The 24,662-nt window shown below is 26.2% G+C and overlaps 1 protein-coding gene across 1 annotated transcript in view; it reads left to right on the forward strand.

Annotated features, from left to right (window-relative positions):
- Nucleotides 1–24,662, forward strand: part of LOC107438598 (neuroligin-2) — a 188,319-nt gene that overhangs the window by 139,962 nt on the left and 23,695 nt on the right. Inside the window, exon 2 of the mRNA XM_016050915.4 lies at nucleotides 12,664–12,816. Coding sequence (XP_015906401.3) covers nucleotides 12,664–12,816 — 153 coding nt within the window. The remainder of the gene's footprint in view (nucleotides 1–12,663; nucleotides 12,817–24,662) is intronic.

Here is a 24,662-nt window from a genome sequence, read left to right on the forward strand (position 1 = left end):
ATTTCTGAATTTTTGAAGCTCAAATCAAGATTTATTTGATGATTATTTTGCAACTAAAAACTAATATTGATGCAAAACAGGAACGGAAGTCGTTATACACAAAAGTACATTAAAAATTGTATACAAATATATATTGATAAACAAAATGTTATAAGTTATTTATTTTAAATACGAAGTTTGTTGAAAATTAACTAAAATATTATGTTCATAAGAATATTTTACTAATTTTAAGCAATTGTATAGTAAAAAATTAATTTAACAATGAATCAGTCATAAAAGTATAAATTTGGAGAAAATCTCAGGTAACTTATATTTTGAAACGCTTTTTTCAACATGAATATTAAAAACCTAACAAAAATTATTTTATGTGTAATTGTTTTATGTATAATTGTTGTTTAAATTGATGTCTTAAAAACACTGAATTTTAATTTTCAGTTGAAACGAAAATATTAGTATCTAAGATGAAAGTACTTAGCTCTTTTTTCAAAGTAAACAATTAAATAATTGGAGGAGATGTTTACATTATTATAAGGATGAACTCAGAAATCAATCATTTGTATTATACAAGTACTTATATTACTGACAATGCTTAGAAGCTCCACTTACAAATACTGCAAATAATATGACTACTATAGATTACAAATATTATTATACAAACTGATTCATTATTATACATTCTGATAACTATACTAAATGTCACTTTCCATCTTCTTTGTAAGCATTACTACAATTCGTGTTGTTAAAATATTATAAATTTAAATGGAAAACGTTATAAAAATATCGTAAGAAAATTATATTTATATTTTTTCATCATTTGCTTTTCATTTATACAAGTACGCTTTTTTGTTTTATAAATAAAATCTACATTTTAAATAAAATTATAACTTTTTGCAGCTTTTGTAAATTTTTTATAATTTTTTATCGTTAAAATTTTTGAGTAATAAAAATAGTTAGCACTTTTCTAAATTTAAAACCCATATTGCCAAATATGATGAGAAATAACCTTTCTTATATTGTTTGCAATTGTTTCGGAAAATAGACAGTGCTCTATCATAATTATCTGCAAAAAATGAGGTTGTTATTAAGTCACACATATTTATTAAGCTAGTTTATTGGTTTAAAGGCTTATCGTTAAGCCTCGATCAAAAGCAATGCATTAACTAAATGGAAACTTTTAAATTCCTTAGAAAAATATATTTTAGACAAAGTGATAAATGAGGTTCTAACATCTTTTTAATCGATTTTCTTCACATTTTCGTTTACAGTTTTTGTTCGAAAAAGCACTTTTTAGGGGAATTCTTCTTGGGTTTACATTCATTAAAAATCCGTAATTGATACTACAATTGATAAATTCTAATATAGTTTCATGAAAATTAAATAAAGTTTAAAATTAGTATACACAGAAAGAGATTCGTTGGATTTGGGAAATGATTCTGGGAGCACATATTGTATTTTTAAAATTTTTTATAGTGGAATGAAATGTTTTTATTGAAAATTGTAATGTTTAAGAACAGGAGAACCAGGAAAAATTTGTTCAAATTTGAACTTTGAAACCTATCTCGGTAACTTGAGTCAAAATATCTTACACATTTATGTTAACGTAATAAATATCCAATTTTAACCTTTTTCTTGGTATCATGAGCCATAATATTTTACACATATATTGCAAATTTATTAAGGTTCAAAAATAAGCCGTAATCTTGGTCATAATATCTTACCATTTTGCTGCAAATTTATTTAAGGTTCAAATTGAACCCTTAGTCTTGCAAACATGTGCTATATCTTACAATAATCTTACTTGTTGCTAACTTAATGAGGTTCAAATCAGAACCCTATTCTTGCTATCATGTAATATAATATCCCATATATTTATATCTATTACCTTGGTATCATGAGTCAAAATATCTTACACATTTGTTGCTAACTTAATAAATATCAAATTGTAGCCTTTATCTCGATATTATGAACTATAATATTTCACACATATATTCAAATTTAATAATGTTCAAATTTGAACCTTAATCCTGCTATCATGTGTTATAAAATCGTAAATGTTCCTTTAATAAGGTATTTGGTTGAATAATGCAAATATTTAAGTTGAACCGAAGTATCTTGTAATCTCAATGCCATAGTTGAGAATCATCATCACTTCCAAAAAGTTAATGTAATATAATCCACTTATTATAACTATTGTTTGATAATAACTTTAGTCCCATTTGTCATCACATTGCTGAGTTATTTGTTTAGCTTATTTTAAATTAAAAATTTAGTCCGTATTTACTGTATGATACCTTAAATGAATTAAATGAAAAGATAAAACATGCTATTTTAAATTAATAGTTTTTTTAAATGAATATGTCTTATTTAAAATGTTTGTTTTAATAATGGGATAATATATTTATTTTCTACATGAAATGTTTATGAAAAATTTCTATTATTCTTCTAAAAATAAATTTATTACTATAACCACACTTAACTGCTTTTAAGCTTTAAAATTTAGTTATCGTTGATTTAGTAAAATTGCTTAACTTAAAAAAAGTCAAAACTTTTTTCTGAAAATAAATAAATTGAAAAGAAACATAAAATAAAAAATATTTAAAAAAGCGCTGTAATTTTTATCAATTTTGTAAGAGCTTGATGATAAATCTAAGTCCATTCATAGTTTAAATTCTGAGATATTTTCTTTTTGCAATTCGGCTCTTGAGATTATGGTTTTGACATATATTTTAAGATGCAATGTTTCACTTAATTTTTTTTTACGAAAGTTATTGTTTTTACTTCATAGAGGATAATGGAGAAGATGTTTTTTAATGTATTACGTATCTTCATTTTTCTTAAAGCTTCCTGGAATCCTTTTGTATGCATCAAAAAACAGCAAAAACTTATGTTTTTGGTACATGTCTATTAAAAGAATGAGAGACTTGATTCATTTATTCTCAAAATGAAAATAGTTTTCCTTTTTTTCTCACTGCATCACACACTAAATAAATATAAAATAAATGCTAAATAAAATACAAGTTAAAAAGATATTTTAAAAAAGATGTATCTTTTTGCGGTGCGGATTTGAAATTCCACGCTAGTATCCTGCTTTTTCCTGAAAGTATTAATCAAAGCTTTTGAAAAAGCTTTGATATTGGTTTTTTTATTCTTTGTATTTTTTGTTAAAAAAAAGCTACGCCTTTGATAGGGCAATCTCTTCAATGCATTATTATTCTTACTTTTTTTCATAAATGCCAGAGCTTACTGAAAAAATATTCCCTATCTTTTTCCTTGCATAAAAAGGTATTTTTCTTCGTAGATTTTAATTTTCTTCTCTTGGTTTATTTAAAAGTATTTCTAAAGGTTAACGTAAAAATGATTTCAATTACATTTCTCATTTATTTCGGTAGTTTAAATGCGTATAACGAATATTTTTCAATAGAATTTTTAAAAATTTGAATAGGTTTATTATCAATTCTATTTAATAATGTTTCTTAAAAAAGCGAAAATTTAAAGCGTCTACCCACAAACTGTAATAAAAATGTTCAACAGTCATAAATAAATAATCTTTTATTCATTATTTTAAAATATATATAAAGAAATTTATGTAATTAACTTAGTTTTTTATAAACTGCTTTATGTTATTATAAGGAAATTTTGATACAAGAAAAATCTCGTAATGCATTTAAGTAAAATAAAATTGCATAAATATTTTTTTAAAGATTATAGTTATATGTATTTTTACGTATTTTATTTTTTCATTTGCATTAAAATTCATTTTTATTTCCATGGACTTAACTTTGTTCTTCGTTTTCTTTAAAAGAAGTTTAAATCTAAAAAGCTGATTTTAATAATTTTTTTTAATTTTTATTTTTTTGTAGTTTTAAAGTTTTTGTACAAAATTTTAAGCAAAATTTCGGACGCACTATTTGTAAAGATGTTTCTTCCATTTATTTCAAAATTTGTATTTTATATTAATTGAAGTTTTGAGCGTTTTAATGTATTTTCTCGCCAAATTTCAAAAATATTTAAACTATTTACAACACAAAAATTATTAATACATATGCTGTAATTATATTCTTTTTTTAAACCAGTTTTTTGAATTTTCTCAGTTACTTTCTCCGTTACTTTAGAAGTGTTATTTTTATATATTATGTAAGCAAATAAAATACAAGAATAATAACTTGAAAAATAATTAAATGATTCAGTTTTCTATTTTAAATTGAACAAAAAAACTATTTAAACCCCTTGTATTCAAACATAAGAAATTAGTAGTTCCGATGTTTATAGATTATGTAGACTCTTTTAAACTTTAAAAATATGCCTTATAACACAAATGCAAGCGTTAGGTAAAAAATTCTGCATTGAGCACATCACGTTTATAATGAATAGATAAGCAAATTTGCATTAACATAATGGCATTTAACAAATATTGTCTCTTTAAAAAAAGTCCATGATTAAAAAGCCAACTGGCAGAGAAATTTTCATTATTATAAAAAAAATATTCACAGAAAAAATTCAGAAAAGATGACTGTACTGTATAGGAGTGACATTTTTGGTAAAAAAAAATGTAATTATAGTTATTAAAACCAAAATATGCGTTATTTATTCATTTATTCAGTAATTTGTATATTCATATTTTAACGATTTAGCAGAATTTCTATTTTTTTAAATTTCAGTTCTACACAGTTAATAAAAAATACAAAACTGAAAAATAAATTTAACTGAATAAATGGCCTTCTACCATGTTCTAAAGTATCATGAAGAAATTGTCAAATTTTACCACTCTTTATAAAATCATATTTATTAATTTTAGAAAAATCTTTACTAAAACGCTATAGTAAAAATTACCGACCTTTTCGGTGTTCCCGTTAAGACGGAAACACGGCAAATTTTACCATTTTCTGGTAGTTTTGACCTTACTTTTAATCCCTGTGTTTACATTTTTTATCAAATTTAACAGTCATAGTTATCTTAATAATAATGAAAATAATAAACTAGTTCACTGATAATTCAATAATCAATAATTAGAAATTTTTATTTTAATGTTACTTTTTTAAACATTTAAAAAAAAATTGTGATAATATTAAGCGAATTAAGAAGTAAATTACAAAAAAGAAATAATGTAAACATATTTTTTTAATACATAGTAACCATGACTAAATAGCTAACCCTTAGAGAAATGTTTATTAATTTTAAAATATTATTCAAATTTAATATTCATCTAAAATATGTGACATTGCTCCGAATTATTCAGATAAATTTTACTCTTTGAAACATTCTGAAACAAGTTAAGGCAATCTTGGACGCATTAACGAAGTAAATTACTAAAAAAATCAATGGCATTTCCATTCCCATTTAAAATCACACTTGTCTAGCAGGAAAGAATAAATTTCATTCTTCAGCGAAGTGCTTTTAATGATTCGAACATTATACGACTCGGAACAATTTGAAATAACATTACAGTGAGTCCCACTCCTTTAAAACTACTGTGACATGAAAACGATGATTGAAGCTTAATGACGTAACGCCCCCTTCTAAAGTAGAAATTCTTTTCACTTGAAATCTGGCATACGCTTCAGTTCTGGTCATTTCACACGGGTTGCAAAAGGCGGAACGATCGTAACAAAGCGAACATATATGTGTATACATGTATGTTTGCAGTAATTTTGCGCAACGATGCATATCTTCGAATGTAATTACTGCATTTAAAACTGTACTAACACTTCTCTCCGTCGCATTAAAATGCCTCCTTTTGAATTTTGAATTTCAATGACGACTGGAATATGTACTCTTATGCTTAAATTTAGAATTTAATATTTCGACAATATGTATTCATATTTTTAAGACTTAAATGTCTGGAGAATAAATTTAAATTGCTAACTATTACTATTAGTGATTTGAAATTACGAATATGCATAATATTTTTAAATTAAGATGGGAAAATATTGTTTTACGAAGAGTTTAGATATTGTAAATCTTTAAATTTTAAACAGACCGTAACCATGCATTGCAGAGAATCATATAGGTTCTTAAACTGTAAATAATTTCCATAGTTCGCAAACTACTTCCAATTTAATTTTTCATAAATATTTGAATCCTATAATATATTTTTACAGATAATTTTTTCGATAATTTATTTTTACAGACTTTAAGGAATCTATAATTTTGAACGTAATGAATTTTATTTGCGGACACAAAACTGTAATAAAATTTACTACTATATAATTAGCAATTGTTGTGTAATATAAATCCTTAATGTTTTAATAAATAAGTAAAATATAAAACATTTCGGATAAAACTCAGGTAAAAAGCACCGGCAATCAGGTTGAAATACTTTTTTTTATCGTAAAATTTATTTTCACAGGAACATGCTATGGTACAAAAAAATTCAATATGCTGCAGATTTTACAGTGATAATTACTGTAAAATCATTAAATCACTATAATTAATTAAATTTTACTGTAAAACTTTCGGTATAATATTTTACGGTAAAATGGATTTTTTTTTACTGTTTGGGTTTAGATATAATAGCTATAAATTGAATGTATTTCGTCATTTTTTGCTTATAAGGTATCCTCTATAAAATGAATGGTTTTTAAAAATGTATAAATGAAAGATTGTCAAGATTGAAAAATTGCTCGAAATTTTTCAGCAGATGGAATAAATCTGTCTCTGGAATAAAAACATCAAAAAATGCATTAGACATTTTTGAAATGTTTTTAATTATACAAAAATCACATAACTATATTTTCGAGATGCCCATAGCATGTTGTAATCTGTAAAAGAAGTTTTTTCTGTATTAGAACGCAGCTGGAAAAACTGTAACGGAATGTACAGTGTCATCTGTAGAAAATGTCTAGAACAAAAAAAAGTAAATCTCTTTGTGAGAAAATTATGCTTAATCACGTATATTTCATTTTTGTAAACCTTAATTGTTTTTCGGTTGTATATTTAGGGAAGCCTCAAACATACTTAAGAATATTCTATATTTTCATATACGAATAGTTTTCGAAAATCAGATTTTACCGTAGTTTGTTAAAATATATAAACATGCATATCTGCAATATTGCATATCTATAATATCAATTATTTATTAAATGAATTAAATATACATGGAAATGATAATATAGTTAAATAAATTCAACTGTAAGGAATGTTTGAATAAAGGATGCAGTTTTACAAACACTTAAAAGACAGTTTCGAGATAAAGTTTTAAATCAGTAACTGAATTTTCTTAATGTCAAGAACAGACAATTTTCGAAAATTGTAAATTCTATTTAAAATAAAAAATTATTTGTTATGCTAAAATTTTGACGCAATCACTAGGGCTAAGCAAAATTTTCTAAACACTGGATAAACGAACATTGGAAAATTATCAATTATTTAAACCGCTTGCTTACACATTTTTTACATAAATCTAATTGCCTTTTACACTTTAAGAAAATAGTTATTTCTGTAACCACATTATATTAAACTTCTGTCACGTGTAATTTTTACATTCAAACTGCTTAAAATGTAACATTTATTTAAAATTTCATGTTCAAACATTTTATGCACATTATTTACTAATAAAAGTTTAGAAATTTGATAAGGGTATTACTACCCAACAATAGAAATCAATTCGTGAAGTACCGCTAAACTTTATAACCGTATGAATGTCTTTATAATTCAATATAAAACAGTCACTATTTTCAAAGGCGTTTATTATTGAAATAATAATGCATTGTAAAAATATTTATCTAATCCCAAAAGTTGAGTACAATAAGTATTTCATATGCGATGCTCTTCTTCTGAAGTAAATACAATATCAGTGCAATATAAGTGCTTGAAAAGAGTTAGTTTTACAGCTTGACATAGTGACATTTCAATTCCGCTGTTTACGAGTTGCAATTGTCAACTTGAATAACATCCGCGTTTGAATAGCTGTTTTGTTTGGGTAAGGAAGATTCGAAAATCCTTTGAGATTTTATTTTATGCTATGTTCTTGTAGAATATCTATACTGAAATGCAAGCCTTTTGTTCACAGAGGAATAGATTTTTTATCCCCCCTTTTAGAACTTGAATTACCAATATGTTTAGCAATGAAATCCTTTTCAGTTTGGCGTTCGCGAAATCAACAAACAATGGATCAAAATAAGTAATATAATTTTCTTTTGTGATTCAAAAGCGCTCGTTTAGTTTACCTGGGATGTTGAAAATTATAAGTCGTTGATTTCAAAGCTATTTTAAATTCGAATTTTATAAATATTAATAATTCTAATATATGTTTCCTTACAATTCAGTTTATTTTACTGTTAAAATATTGTAAATGTGTTTGCATAGATTTCATACAATTTTAATTGACTGCTAATATATAAACGGATAAAGAAGGCAAAACACAAAATTAATTCTATGTTTTAGTGATTATAGTTTAATTTAGAAAACGTTTCTTTGTTAATATTATTTGTAAATGAGAATGTTTTGACAAATGAAATTGCTCAAGTTTTTTTCGTTTGCTATTATTTGTGCATTGAAGTAAGCATAAAATCGAAAATCAAAAATATTAAATGAACTTAAAATTATTGAAGTCGATAATCGCATTAATACCATAATCATTTCATACCTAACTGCAATTATAGCACTACATGAAATAATAACATTTGTTCAAATTTTCGAACGTGTTTCTTTGAAATTTATAATTTATTTAAGTTATTTAATATATATATATATATATATATATATATATATATATATATATATATATATTATTATTATTATTATTATTATTATTAGAACAACAGAACAACATTATTTATTATTTTATTATTATTATTAATTTCTACATTACATCATTATTAACTATGTAATGTACTAATATGTTATATTGCGATTTCTTAATGTATTGCAAAAATATACTATACATTACATTACTATATTGCATTATTATTTATTACTTCATTACATTTTATAACTATTAAATTATTCAATACGTTTTTTCATGAATTTTGTTTGGTATTAAAATTTATTTTTAATAAAGAAAACTACATAAGTTTGCGAATAATTAAATAAATCCCCGCCCCAATAAGCAATGCATAAAACAGAAAGCATTGCTTGATCTATCCGAGTTTAGCATCATTGAAACGCTTGAAAGCTGCAATTAGTATCATCATCCCTTTGATGTAATCGGGATATATAGTAAGAAATAAAATAATTAACCATCACCTTACTATTATTTGCCATTTAAATAAAGCATATCATTACTATTTTGCTTGATAAAAGGCATGGAGATCAAATGATTGAAATTATCAAACAAATGGTAAAAGGAAGAAGAGTTCCGAAGAATAGTTTGGTAACTTTAGCATGATACCTTATAGCATGGCATGAAAATCATTTTTGCCGGAGTATTTTGGGTAATGATTTTAGTCAAATTAACAATAAAAATAGTTTTATAATATGCGATAAAATATGCTAATTTTATCAGGATGCCTTACTCAGTTAAATGAACTGTTCAGTTTTGTGATTTTTACTGTTGCTTCACAATTTTGAAAACCGGTATTTCCGGTAAACAGTTAACATACGAACAGAAAAATTATAAAATTATCAAATAGATGATTTAAAGACGATATATTTTGGTTGAATTACCAAAATTACGATTTTATTTATACAAGAGATGTCTTTTCCATGCAAGTACGGTAATTTTGTCAAACTTTTTTTCTTTATGTAGAAATGCATATTAAAATGCATCGAGGGCGTCGAGTCTTAATATGAGACGAGAAAACTGTTGAAATGAATTAAGTTCAACTTTAAGAAAAGATTTAAATATAGTGTAAATATTAATTTGGATTACTGTTAAAAATTTATTGTATGTGAACATTATATATTTATTCATATTTAACGTATATATCAAGCACCTTCAATAACGTATTACATTTATAAAGATTATTTATAACAATAGTAAAAAAAAATTTCAAAAAAATGTTTATAAAAAAATTCAAAAAAATGTTAAACTGATTTTCTATAAAGGATTATTAACAAAAAATACGAAATATTTAACTGATAATTAACTAAAAATATAGCATTTAAAATATTTTGGAAGATTAATTTTGATGTTCCGTCTCATTGATATAGCTGAGATATAGTATAATATAAATTCTGTCAGAAATTTAACTTGTAATCTCAATAATATTCGTTATATTTTAAGCTACTGTCTAATAAATACTTCTCTGATACTGACAGTTTATAATTAAGGAGAAAATAACTCAGTTAACACAGTGGAAGAAATTGTAACTAAACTGACAGAGGAAAGCTTAATAACCTCCTGCGATGAAGTGAACACCTAACTAGGTAAATTGCTCACATTATAACATAATAGAGTTTATTAACTGTTCATTAAAGTCTATGAATTATTTGACTTCAATAACCAAACTGAAAAGCTCATAAAGTTTCATTTTATCAGTTTACTGACAATTTATATTTCAGATAATGGGAGAATATTATTAATTGTGCCGTGGATGGTTCAATAGTATATTCCAAGCAAACAATACCCGATTTCTAATGATGAAAATTATTTTAATTAAATTAATAGCTTAGTTCAATAAGCTCAAAATTAAAATTGAAGATTTGCATTTAAAATATATTTTTATTAGAATAAGGAAGCGAGTTCCTTATTCTTTAGCTCAATAAGTTCAATTTCTTACCCATCTGATTAAAGTACTCTTACAGTCTAACTAATCAATACGAGTTAGTTTAAGTTAGTTAATGTTTTTAATGAAGGCAAACTTTTAATTTGTTTCTTGCTTCATCTAGAAGTTATTTTATCTTTTGTCTGTTAAAATTTACTATGATACGGAGATATCGCAGCATTAAGGACACAGCGAAACCACTTTATAAATCTTCTGTTCAAAATTCGTAATGTAATAAAATATCTAGCTGATGTTATGAAATAGTACTAAGGTAGTTTTCATTGCACTCAAATTGCGTTTTTAGCTATTTCACAAAAAAATAGATACTCAAATATCCCGAAACCGTTTCCATGTTTATGCTCCGAATGACTTTTTCGTTAAAATGACGGAATAACTATCCTCACTTCTTTGAGGAAACGATATTTTTCAAAATTAAAGAAATATTTCGCCCTTTTACCAAAAGTGCCAAAAGTATCTAACATTTCTAATAATTACTTTATCGTAGGCACCATGTAGGTGGATGAAGGATATCCTGACAAGACAAGAAAAAAAGATAGAACATAGAGATAAATTACGCCCACGCCAGAAGCGGTAGTATACACCGTAATCTTTCTGGTACGAGGCCGATTCCTTGACTAGCATACACACCAGCCGGTTTATTCCGTCACTTTATTTTCGACCGTCTAGTCTTCATTCTAGTTTCATCATTCTAGTAATAATGTTCCACAAAGAACTACGGTGAGGTTTCGAATGGAGGAAACCTTTTCGTCATACATTTGAAGGTTCGCTTTTCGTCACAAATCTCGTGACTTTGTGACAAAATCTTAAAATTAACGTAATATAGCTGAATGATTTCTGATTCGTCAAAAGGGAGAGTTGTATTTCTGAGAGTGTGGATGATGAAAAATTAAACCTTGATAGCTAAAACAATTTTCATGCTATATACTGTCATTTTATAAAAATATTTTCTAAATATCCTGAATTTAATAATAGCTACATTAATAAATAATATTGAAAACTTCAGTAAATGAAATGAAAATTTACTAATTTGTAAAGTCTACTATTAGTGGATGTCCCCATTTTAATAGTTTTCATGGTATTCTTTCTACATTCGAAAAATTATCCAAATTTTCTTTTGGAAACAATTTTAAGTTCAGTTTAAGAAAAACTAAAAATAAAAACACATATTTTTACTATATGTCGGTGTGCAATAAAATTCTGCGGAACTGTATCTTGTAAGTTATTTGTTCAATAGATAGTTATACAATTTCTTTATTATGTTGTATAAATATTATAATACACGACTGGGTACACGGAACAGAAGAATTCGGCCAGTCAATAAATCCAACTTTGCCCGGGTACCCTGAACTATCAACAGTTTTGAACGCTCTCGATTTAATTAAATATACAAGTTAAGCTTATAATATATACCCACATATGCATAAATGTATTTCCAGTGGTAGCAAAGATAGTGTATTAATATTTTAAACAATAATAATTAAAAGAAATTTTTTTCTCGATTACTTATAAATATTTTAAACAGTATATTAAAGGTCAGGTATAGAAATGGCCAGGTATAGAAATGGCCAGAGAATTTTATTTGATTTTAAATTTTTGACTCTATTTTGTTACCACTGATCAATGCTTTTCGCACAATACTCAAATGTTATTCAATTGAGGCAATTTTGAAGTACAATTAAGTTATCAAACTGAAAATTTTTGTGTCATCTCAAATTATACTAGTGCTGTTAAAATTAATGAATATTATCCCATTTACTACCAAAAAGCATGGTAATAAAACTGTATTTTATTGTTAATTTTATCCCAATTCTGTAAAATTTTCAGTTCTTTCTGGTGTTCCCATAAAATCAGAAACACGATTACTATGTTTTATCCTTCTGACCATACTTTCTCTCATTTTATTTATATATTCAAAATTTCTGGCATAAAATGCTTTTGAAGTGTCTAAATTCGATCTTTTATATTTATGCAACTTATATAATTTGTTTTTTTCTTAAAGGCCCAAGAAACTCTAAATCAAAAATTCCTGTCATGGTATTTATTCATGGAGAGTCATATGATTGGAATTCCGGAAATCCATATGATGGCAGTGTATTGGCCAGTGCAGGCAATGTAATTGTCATCACCATTAATTTCCGACTTGGAATATTTGGTAAGCTTCTTTTTATATTTTTATAAATTTCACCAATATGGAATTTATGTCTAATTTTGCCTTTTTTTTTCCTTTTTTGTGAAAGGTGAATTAAACTCAAACTTTACACGTAATATATTTGAGCATAGTATTCCATGCATCTATAAAAGTCCAAAGTTTTCGTTGGGAATGTATAAATTATAGTCTCAGAAGTTCCTGATTAAATGAAATACATATTTCAGATTGCCTTTCTCTTGTCGTTTGGAGTTTCACTCATGATGTTTTTACAGAAAAGTAAAAAAAAATATTAAAAAAAATTTCGTGTAATTATTTGACTATATCCAAACAAAGATTGAATTTTTGATAAGGATAATATATTTTTACTAGTAGGCTGCGCCCCCTGCTCGCTAACGCTCGCCAACCCCCGAAAATTGCTACGCAATCTTATATGGCTTGCTTCGCAAATCAAGCTCGCTTCGCTCGCTACTAACTTAGGTACATTGCAAATGCACAAAATTCTAAGAATTCAAAACAATCATTCAAATCCATATAACAACTTTTTTTAAAGAAAAAAATAAATCTTTTCAGTAAATACTAAGTCATTAAAATAAATTTGGATTCAAATAATTGACATGTAATTCGTTAAACCTATTAGAAATGTGCTATAGTATAAAATCTTAAGATAAAATTTCTAAAACTGATATCTTTTTAAAGAGGTTGAAATTTTGGCTATAATTAAATCTATTAAAAATTGAAATAAGTGAATTGCAATGGAAAAACCCGCATAAACAAATAAATTCTAGTAAAACAAATAAATTCGTGATATATATCAAAAATCGTCAAATAAATTCGTAATATATAAATTCGTGAAAAAAGCGCTTTCGACAAAATACTAAAATAGAGATCTATCGACAACGACTGCCTAGACACTTCTGCCTAACTTATGCTCACTCTGGTTATTTCAGTTTCCGTTTTTAAAAGCGCTATATGTTTAGCCATCTCAGCTAGATTTGGCATGTGACATTTTTAGCTGCAATCATTTGTCGATTTTCTAGCGTTGCCATTCGGGGAGTTGTAATGAGGCTTTTTTTTGTCGCCGTGTAAGAGAAATATATATATATACACTACCGGTCAAAAGTTTGCGAAAATTTTTAAATCTGCAAAGAAAAGGCCTAAATTCAAATGTTCATAGAACTGCGAAAAATCATTCAAATGGCATGAAAATTTGATATGTTCTGAAGTGAACCCTCTACTGTTAGTTACATATGATCAAATTGCAATACTTTGTTTTTTGCGAACTGAATCCAGCTTTTCATCACGGATTGTTTTTATGGTGAAAAAAGTTGTTAAGTTTGAACACTTGCCAAACTTGCAAAAAATATTTTTTGTACTTTCTGTTAATAGAAAATAGTTATTTGAACAGTTCTATGTAAGCCCTCAGAATTTCAAATCGATTCGATTTTTTTTGACGAAGTTATAGAATTTTGAAAAACATGTGTACTTCTCTCGATTTTTGAGCATTCCACATATGCAGTCTTCTGGTCTATACATCTTCTATCAAAGAACTTTTTAATTTTTATGTTTCTATATTTTCAAATAATTAATATTTATCATAAAACAAATACTCTTATTCATTATTGTAATTATTATTGTTTATATTTATTGTTTATATTTATTGCTTACCTGTATTAGTTTTGTTGTGATATTTTTACTTTATATTAAATTAAATTAAAAAGTTATAACAATAATTACATAAATAATTCTAAAAAAATAATAACAATAGTATAAAAAATTTGCATTTTTATTAAACTATTTTATTTACAACAGGTCAAATATTTAACATATTCTTATTCGTATTTTGTAATTAAATAAATTAACATTTAAATCTTAGATTCCTCGAACCATCCACCTTTTGCTTTTATTATAGCCTTACATATGCATAGCATTCGTTCTAATAAACCATTAATCACTTCAAGTGATATAGAGTTCCATTCCTGTTGTAAAATGTCCCATAACTGACTTCGATTCAAATAGCAGAGCATCGTTTGCAAGAACAAACAAATTTTAGATGAAATGTGACATCTATGAGATATTGTTTTAATTATATTCATAATAAGTTCCTTGTAGTAACAATAATTACAATAATAAATAAGAATATTTGTTTTATAATCAATATTAATTATTTGAAAATATAGAAAACATTAAAATTAAAAAGTTCTTTGGTCGAAGATGTATAGACCAAAGGACCGCAAATGTGGAATGCTTAAAAATCGAGAAAAGTATACATGTTTTTCAAAATTCTATAACTTCGTCAAAAAAAATCAAATCGATTTGAAATTTTGAGAACTTACATAGAACTGTTCAAATAACTATTTTCTATTAACAGAAAGTACAAAAAATTTTTTTTGCAAGTTTGGCAAGTGTTCAAACTTAACAACTTTTTTCACCATAGAAACAACTCATGAAGAAAAGGTGGATTCAGTTCGCAAAAAACAAAGTATTGCAATTTGATCATATGTAACTAACTGTAAAGAGTTCACATTAGAACATATCAAATTTTCATGCCATTTGAATGATTTTTCGCAGTTCTATGAACATTTGAATTTAGAACTTTTTTTTGTAGATTTCAAAATTTTCGCAAACTTTTGACCGGTAGTGTATATATATATATATCTGTTACGCTTTGAAAGCCTAAACATTGTAAGTTCGTAGTGTGGCCGGTGCTTCTTGAAAAAGATACAGGAAAATGCAGGAATCATAATATAATTTTATTAAAGTAAGGGCCAGAGCCCCAGAATGACAACCTTACATGCTGGTGGATAGGTATAGAATAGCACATTTGACCTTGGAAAGAGGGTTTTTATATCTTTCTGGACAATATATTTAAATGTTAATAGGTCTCAGTAGCGTGGGACTGATCAATTTCCCAAGCTGCTAAAGCCACATCATCACATTTTTTGAGATAATTAGATCAATATTATTACTTTCTTGTGGGAAAGGTTTTTAAACGTTTGCGCGTTGGATAAATGCTCTATTTAAGGATTATATTTAATATATAATTGTTTTAACATTACATAATATTCCCCCCCTCTAAAGAAAGGTCTGATCAATATGCTAGCCTATTGGTCAGAACTTCCCCCTTCACGCGATTTCAAATTAAAATTTATTATTTTTGGTATATTGTCCAATATTATACATTTATAAGTAGAGAATTACAACAATAACATTTATATAAAAGTAACTAAATATTTCTGCATAACTTTGAATAACAATAATTAATAACTTTATAATAATTAATAATGATTATGTACATTTTTCCTTTTCCTGTTGAAAAGAATAAGAAATATCAAAACAACTCTAGAATATCTAAAACAAAATATACCATGACATATCTAAAATAAAAATAAATCAAACCAAACTTTCACAACTTGTGAAAAGTTCTTCTCTTGAAATAAACTGGATCCATTGTTCAGACATATAGTTTGCTAAACTTATTGAATTATTCGTCCATGTAAGAAGAGGAAAAGAATGTTTGTGGTCTTTATCATCATTGATTCATTCTTAAAACAATTATTATTCATGAAGTCATTAAAATTCACTTATCATTTACATGGTTTTTACTTTCTCATTAGTAATTATGTATTCTCACAAATATTGTGTAGAATTATTCACAACATATGACATACACTTGAAGAAATCAATACAAATAAAATAATACAAGTAATACAAATAATATAAGCAATCTAGTTTAAAATGTTTACTTTTCCACATGATAATTAATATACTTCTATGGCATAAAAATTTACATACAAAGTGTATAATAAATCTTTGTTGAAAATGATATGCTTTATTCCAAAATAATAAAAATATAAGCGTTATCCATTGATAACAATTGATAGTCTAAGTTGGGTAAAATATTCCCAACTAGACGGAAAAAAATAGGGTTTTAAGTTTGTTTACTCATGCTTGATCCTTAATATTGAGGAGAAAACATCAGTAAAGAAACATTCTATGTGAGGAGTCCCACGGTTCCAAAAACCATTTCTATATATTTCATTTGCAAAATTAAAATTTAGGAAATTTACCTAAATTTTCCGAAGTAACTCTCAAACATCATGTAATAAAAAAATTCAGACATAGATGCATTAAAAAAAAATAACGGGACTCCAAAAATAGGGGCAGAAAATAAAAATGAAAAACATATGAAAATACTTAATTTATTTAGGAATTCAGTTGCATACATATTCATAAGCTATTTACTAATAAGATAGTCATGCTTAATACTAGTTTCTTTCAGTTAAAATCTGTTCAAGGATTTTCAAAATCTTGCATTAGGCATACATATTTATGGTCCTAATCGCTCCTATAGTTTATTCTCCAAATGGATGAATAAATTTAATTGCATTGATTAACTCCGAATAATTAGCTTAATCTACGAAGCTAGCAATTCCTTTCATTTGACTAATTTTAAATTTACTATGGACTGAATTGTAGATTAATGCGTAATCTAAATGCTTGATGCATTCAGAGAACTGATTTATAATTTATGTTGCGTTTTGTTATCTGATTTTAATCCGTAAACTTTAAATTTATTTCATCAAATTTTATTTATGTTGGAATGATAATAAGTTAATGTCGTGTTTGTAAGTAAGTCATGAGAACTATTTTTAATCCCAATACTTATTGAGTGCATTTTATCTAAAAAGAATTAGATTTTTTTAAAAAGAATATCGATTCTATCTCAAATGCAGCTACAAATAAAACTAATATTACTAATTAAATTAATTATATTTAACAGAATGTAATATTGAAATTTAATTTTAATAAACTTTATAATGTGTACTATTTTATATTATGCAAACTTAATGTTCAAATATTTCCCTTCATTTAATTAAATTATTTCATTACGTATATGCGTGGTGTTTATTCATTAGCCTAAGCGCAAAATTGATTATCTTTGTTAACATTTCTGAATATTTTGTGAAAAAGTAATGATGTGCGTAAAAATAATGTAAACTTTTCTAGATGTGTGGCCAAAGAAGAAAATACTTTTTAAAATTTGGAAACTAGCTTAAAAAATATAGTATCATTTAATACCTTAGCATTAATTAAGTATGATGCTTATTTTTTTCTTTATAAATTTCTGTATATGCGTCTTGTTTACCTTTTAATCTTACTCTATAATTTGAATGTACTTACAAATTTACTTAGTAATTAAACGAGAAATAATAAATAAAAATAATTAAAATTAAGTAATTAATTGAATAAAATAAAATTGATAAAACTATCTTGCCTTTAAAAAGTATTTATATTGTTTTGAGTGAGAGTTTTGCAATCGTGTTAGACAAAGGCCTAAAAATGTAAATAAAAAAAGACAGTATTTTTTAGTATTAATTGAATAAAAAATATAATAAATTATATGAAAAATATATACATTACTATATTTTCCGAATATATTTTTCTCTTAATTACGCAAATAATAAGCATATAAGAACTGTTGCTATGTTTAATATCATCATCATTCTCCTAATGATTACGTAATTAAAAAATACACATTAATAGAAATTAATGAAATTAAAAGCTTTAAAACTATTGGTTTTTACAGGTTGGTGATATAAAAGTTCAGATAATTTAATTTTTCAGATCTAGAATCAAAGACGTAGTGCACATCAATTTTAATAGACGTGTAAATGTAGGAGATATTTTGTGATAACAAAATTAATGTATCTTGTGTCTTTCTTGCCAAATGTATTTTTCTTATTTATTAGTCTGCTTAAAAATGTTTTTAATATTTTTTTTCACACAGTTATAATTTTTTGCTTTAGTTTTGAATTCAGTTTGTTTAAATAGGAAAGTGGTCAAAAGTTTGATTGGAAATACAATAACAATAAATGAAATTTGTATGGTTTAAGAAACAGTTAGACAAATAATACTTAGATTCAACAGAGAAAAAAAATCTACTCGTCTTCTTTGCTTGTGATCGACATGAGCTGCATCGGTTCATTTGACTAAGTAGGAGTTAAGAAGAAGAAGACACAAATGTAATTATTATTAGCATAAGCCGTAGTGCTACAACCAAAACTATAACTTTATATCGAGTCGGAAAATGGTCAAGAATTACAATTGACTATTTGGCGTTAAATTTGTACTGTCTGCATGTTGCGCACAGAAATCTCAATCATTAACGAGAACAAAGCTTTGTCATTGTACATAGTCAAACTTCAAACACTCTACTTTGTCAAACAGTGATCCAAAGCTTAAACAAAGATACATTTGTTTTGATAATAATATGGCCTATTTAAAAAAAGTAATGGAAACGTTGCTAGAAAGCAATTGAGACTTTGTTAGAAAGCAATTGAAACTTTTATTGTCATCTAGAATAAAGCTTCTGTTAAATTGTAAGCATTCTAGCTATTTGAAATGGACAAAATTTAATTTAATTTCGGTGGTTTTTTGAATCTAAAGAGTGTTAATACAGATAGTAATGAGAGCAATTTGTTTAAACTTTAAATACTAAAAAAGTGTAAGATAATAGACTTTTTAGATATAAATAAATATAGAATTTAACTAAAACTAATATAATTGTTCAAAATTTGTTGAAAATGACAAGAAAATTCATGGTTTTGTATGTCAATATCCTATAAGATTGATTTCATTTGTAAGAAAACAAATAAACTATTTAATTGATTAGTTAAAATGAAATAAGCTAAAGAACATTGAGCTCCTGTATATCGAAATTCGATCCTCAAAGATAAATGGTTTTGTTTGAATTTGATGTTAGATATTTCATGCTATTGCTTTTTGAACAAACTGTTTCTTTCTTATTTCCAAAAAGAAGTTTTCCTTATTTAGATTTTCGATAAAAGCTTTTATTACGCTCCATTTAAAATTTTCCTGACAGTGTTCTCTTTAGTGTCGGCCAATCTTGACGATAAATTTTTCAAAAATTCCATTATGTTTTTTTTTTAATGTTTATTTGAATATGCCATTTCTGTTCGGTTTCCAGGTTTAATTGTTCAGATATATCTGACAACATATCATTCCAAAAGCTAAATTCCTCTTTATTTGATAAAAGGTTTTAAAACACAAATATAACTAATATTTGATGGGTTTATAATGGAAAAAATAAATATTTTTTTAAAAGTATATCGTCACAAATTATAACACGAAAAGTTTCAATGTACTTCAAGTTATAAAAGGAAGAAAACTAAATCTTTCTTAAATAAAATTAAAAATATTTCAAAACACTTTATTTTAGGGCCATTTCTTTTTTACTAACATAGTAAAATGTAATTTTGATAATAATTACCAAGATAATTTTTAAAAAAAATTAAGTGACAAACATCCTTAAAGCTGATAGTAAATAATTATCTCTTACCCATTTTTCATTGTAAAATAATTTATAAACTATTAAACTGGATAATTTTAGAAATTGGTCATAAATAGTTTTAGAAGAATCCAGTATAATTTCTCCATCCATAAAATTTCTAAAATTATCCAGTATAATATTACCTTGCGCACATCCATTTCGGGCCCATCCTTGGTAACTAACAAATCAAAGCTCAGAGTAACAAATCACTTCAGCAGTGCAGTAAAAACCACACTTTGAAACCCTCTTGTTACACTCTATTTGTGCTTTTGTTTTCATCTTTCGTAATCTGGCAATCTTTCTGCAAAAACATTTTTAAATCATTCTTGAAAAATTTTCTGTCCATGTAAGTTGATCTGATTTTGCTACTCGCTTTATAGTCCCTTTTTAATGTTTTTTCTTTTTATTTTATTTCTGTTTTCAGATGTTATTTTTACTTATTTTTACTTTTTGTGATCTATTTTATTTGTTGTTATTTTTATGAAAAATTTTTTTGAGTGCTCCTCACACTATTGTATTTAATATATTTTGCTTTGGCTTTATTGATACAATATCAGAAAGCACTCTGTTTTGCGGATATAATCGTGTGGGCTGAAGAAAAGATTTTATCTTTTTTTCCGGTTTTTTTTTAAATAAATTAAATATATCAAATTCTCACAATAATTGACTCAATATAAAGTACAAGGTAAATTCAGAATAGTATTTTCTGCCGAAAGCATTACGTAAATAACGAAGAAGATAAACGAGAAACATTAAATAACGAATAAAATTTTTGATAGCAAATATATTTATAAAATCGCTTTGTAGGAAAGAATTCATGTATTAGTAAATATACATTTTAAGATTCATTAGCTTGTTCTTAAAATGGACATCTACAATAACGGTTGAATGAAAAGCATCAGTTTAATTTTACCGAGTTCTAAAAGTTTAGCACTATAAGTTAAAGTAAAAATGTTCTTCATTACTATAGCGTCACAACTGCGATCGAGGTGGAAATGAGGCTTTAATTCCTTTTTGAATGAAGAACTTGAAGATCTTTATTTTTTAGCATTCAGGTCACCTTGGCGGAAGCGAGATTCTGCTTTATATTTCAATAAAAGTAGCTGTTGTTTATCAAAAGGCTTTTCCCAATTTCTTTGGTTGTACTTTGAATATCTTGTTATATTGTTTTATTTAGATATATTATATAATATCTTGATATGACTGAAAAATAATAAAAAATATACATCGAAGTACTTAAGCTGAATTAAATTATTATCAATCATATAAAGAGGAATTTTTTTTATATTATGCCATGTTAAATTTTAATATTTTATGATCTTCATACACTTTATAATACTTAACACAAATTCAATTAGAACTTAAACATTTAATTGAACAGTTTAACGTTTTAGTACAGTTTCTTCTTATACACTGTTTGAATTTTTATTCTAAAATTACTGTAAAACCAATATCAACCTGTTCATTCAATTAAACGTTAAATTTATGATTATTAAAATTTTTTACTTTTATGGTTTTGAAACTGCTTATAACTGGTATGGTATGGTTAAAAATCCATGAATACGAAACATTGCAGTTTTGTAATCATTCACGACTTGCATTATTTCTAAACTGTGAAATTAAAATTTAACTGAAAATTGAAGTTATATTATATTAGGCTTTTGGTTAGGTAAAGGATATTGAGTTTCAGCTGTGGTTGAGTAGTGTTTTGTCAAAGGAACCGTAGAGTGTGGATTAACTGGTTTATCTGGTAGCACCATCTATCATGAGGAAAGGGAAATACTAGAATGTTTATGTGTTGAGAAAGGTTTGCAGTGGTGTCATCTATATGTGAATGAGAGTTTCGTATTCCAATAGTCCAGGGTCACCAGTAAAAAAGGCAGGACACAGGAAACTTTTTATGTTTTGAAGGAATGGAAGAGATATTGTTGTGGGAACGCTGGGTTTCAAAACCCCATTCAGGCTGACATGAAACTGACGAGACCTGGTTATAGTATGTTTTGAATTGAATTGAATGTAGGGTTTATTGGCAAAAGGTTCACAAAAGGACATGCTGCGGCTATAGTATGTACTCAGCTACAAAGAACTAAGTGACTTCATAAGGGGGGGGGTCAAGTTGACGTGATTAAAATTCTGGTAGTTAAAGCATATTAGATAAAAACTCTCCATAAACTATTCTTCTCTCAGTTGACAGTTTGAATACCATTTTTTTATGATTATTTGACTTTTTCTGTTGAAAATGGTAAAATAACAATTAAATTAATTCATATTTAACCATATTTTTGGATAAATTTCTAATTGTGTGTTTGTCAGAAAAATTTGAGTAGCAAAGAACAAATCTATGAAACAAATTGGGTTGTGATTTAAATAATTTTCATGCACATTTTTGAGTGTGAGTGTTTCAATGGAGTAAGATATAAACTTAATCACGTATTTATGGAATTAGATTCTGCATTTGATATATACCTTTCTTAACACATTCTCATTCTTTTTTTAATGTCGTGATACCTTTGTTCCTTTTATACACATGATCACAAAACCGAGATATACATGCTTTGTACATAAATATAATATCCATAAATGCAAGACCAAAAAAAGTGTGTTCACGATTAATGTGTTCAATCTTAAAATTGCGCAAAATGAGTTCAATAATTTTCGTTTATTTCAAAATGACATAAAATTTGCACGCGTACCACTAATAAATGTGTGAGCGAATGCAATTTGAAGAGCAGCAAATGCATGGAAAATTAAAAAAAAGTCAATATTCATTACGTTTCAAAAGCATTGATTTTTCAAGCCTTTTGATCATGATTACCTAGAGTAGATACTCAACATTCAGCACTATTTCTATTCAATGAAATCAATTTTTCGTTAGATGTTAGTTAGAATCTGCAAATAACTTCGATTTAAAATTTTAATTAGTCAAAAGTTTCTTAATTACAAAAAATACTTTTAAAATGTAAGCGAAGACTAACGACAGTACAGTATGAAATAAAAATCATCTTTCCATATGTAATTAGGACTATCACTATTCACCATCGATAGTTTTAATATAGCTACATGAGCTGTGGTGGCTCAGGGGATAAAACCTATCAGGTGACCAGGTTCGGATACTTGCTATGGCTATTCGTCAAGAATTCTGCTCCAAGCTCGCACCGACCACAGTGCTGACGTAAAATATGCTCAGTGGTAGACAGATTATGGGTTAGAATCCCTTGCCGTTAAGCTAACCATGGGAGGTTTTCCTCTCCATGTAACGCAAAGTAGTGTTAGTTCCATCAAAAAGTCCTCCACGAAGGCAAATTTCTCCCAATACTTGATTCAGGAGTCCCCTTGTCTTCGGGATTGGGTTCAAAACTACAAGGCTACGGACTAGATTTATACCATAAATTGGGGTCTGCTGTTCGACAACGATTATAAAATGAAATATAGATAAATAGTTCTTTTTTCTAATTAAAGAGCACAAATATAGTTAGATTGCTGAATTTAATGTTTTTTAATAATATTTAATCAGTTTTTAAGTATTTTTCTAATAATAATATTTCAATATCGTTCATAAAAAATTTAAATTTTGCAAGACAATTTTCTATTGGTCTTTTATTTCTTAAGATAATTTTAAGGATTTAATTTCCTGCTTTTTTTATTCAAAAAATAGTTTTTTCGCTAAAAATAATTTGATTTTTCATTCAAGTTATCAGCTTTATATTAGAAGCAAATATTTTCAAAAATCATTTTGTCTCATTCAGAAACAATTTTTTTCAGCAATTACATGAGCCATTTCTCTTTTGTTTAACACAAATTAAATAATATGAATGCTTTTATACGTCTCTCTGCACATCTTGAAGTATTTTCACTAAAATAAAAAAATCATAATTTTTTTTCTTAAAAAAGCTCCTATATGTATTTTTGGAATACTTGTAAAAATTAAGATACATACTTATGAATTGGGTTGAAAAATAAATAAAAAATAAAAATAAGGGAATGAAAAAAAATGCAAATTGAAAGATGTTTCCTTTTTCTCAATCTTTAAGAACTTAAAACATATTTTTCTTCCATAAAGGACATATTAATCAGCGAAAAACTTAAAAACAGATGCTCTGATTGACTGGGAACGGCTCGTTTAATATTTTTTTGCCTCTGGCGCTTGTCCAACAAAAATCGATTTCACGTAAACTGGCAAGCATATTCAAAATATGAATTAAATTGAGTCACTCCCAGTCGAATTTGCTAATTGGCTCGTCTAAATAGCCTATTATCAGATAGATCTTCTTACTAAGAGATTAATACCGGTCGGGGACTGGATAGATAAATCTGTCAAAAGCAGTCTACTCATTTTACATTATTAAATATCATTTTATCTAAAAAATAAAATAATGAAAAGATTCAAAAATGTTCTTTCAACACTACCTATCTTGGAGAAAATCATCAATTTGTGTATTACGTATTTACGTAATTGAGAAAATTAATCGCAATTTAAGAAATATTAACTGCTTAGTTA

The sequence above is a fragment of the Parasteatoda tepidariorum genome, chromosome 2 (assembly GCF_982258835.1).
Source record: "Parasteatoda tepidariorum strain Cologne lab strain chromosome 2, Ptep-v5.0, whole genome shotgun sequence".
NCBI classification, from domain to species: Eukaryota; Metazoa; Arthropoda; class Arachnida; order Araneae; family Theridiidae; genus Parasteatoda; species Parasteatoda tepidariorum.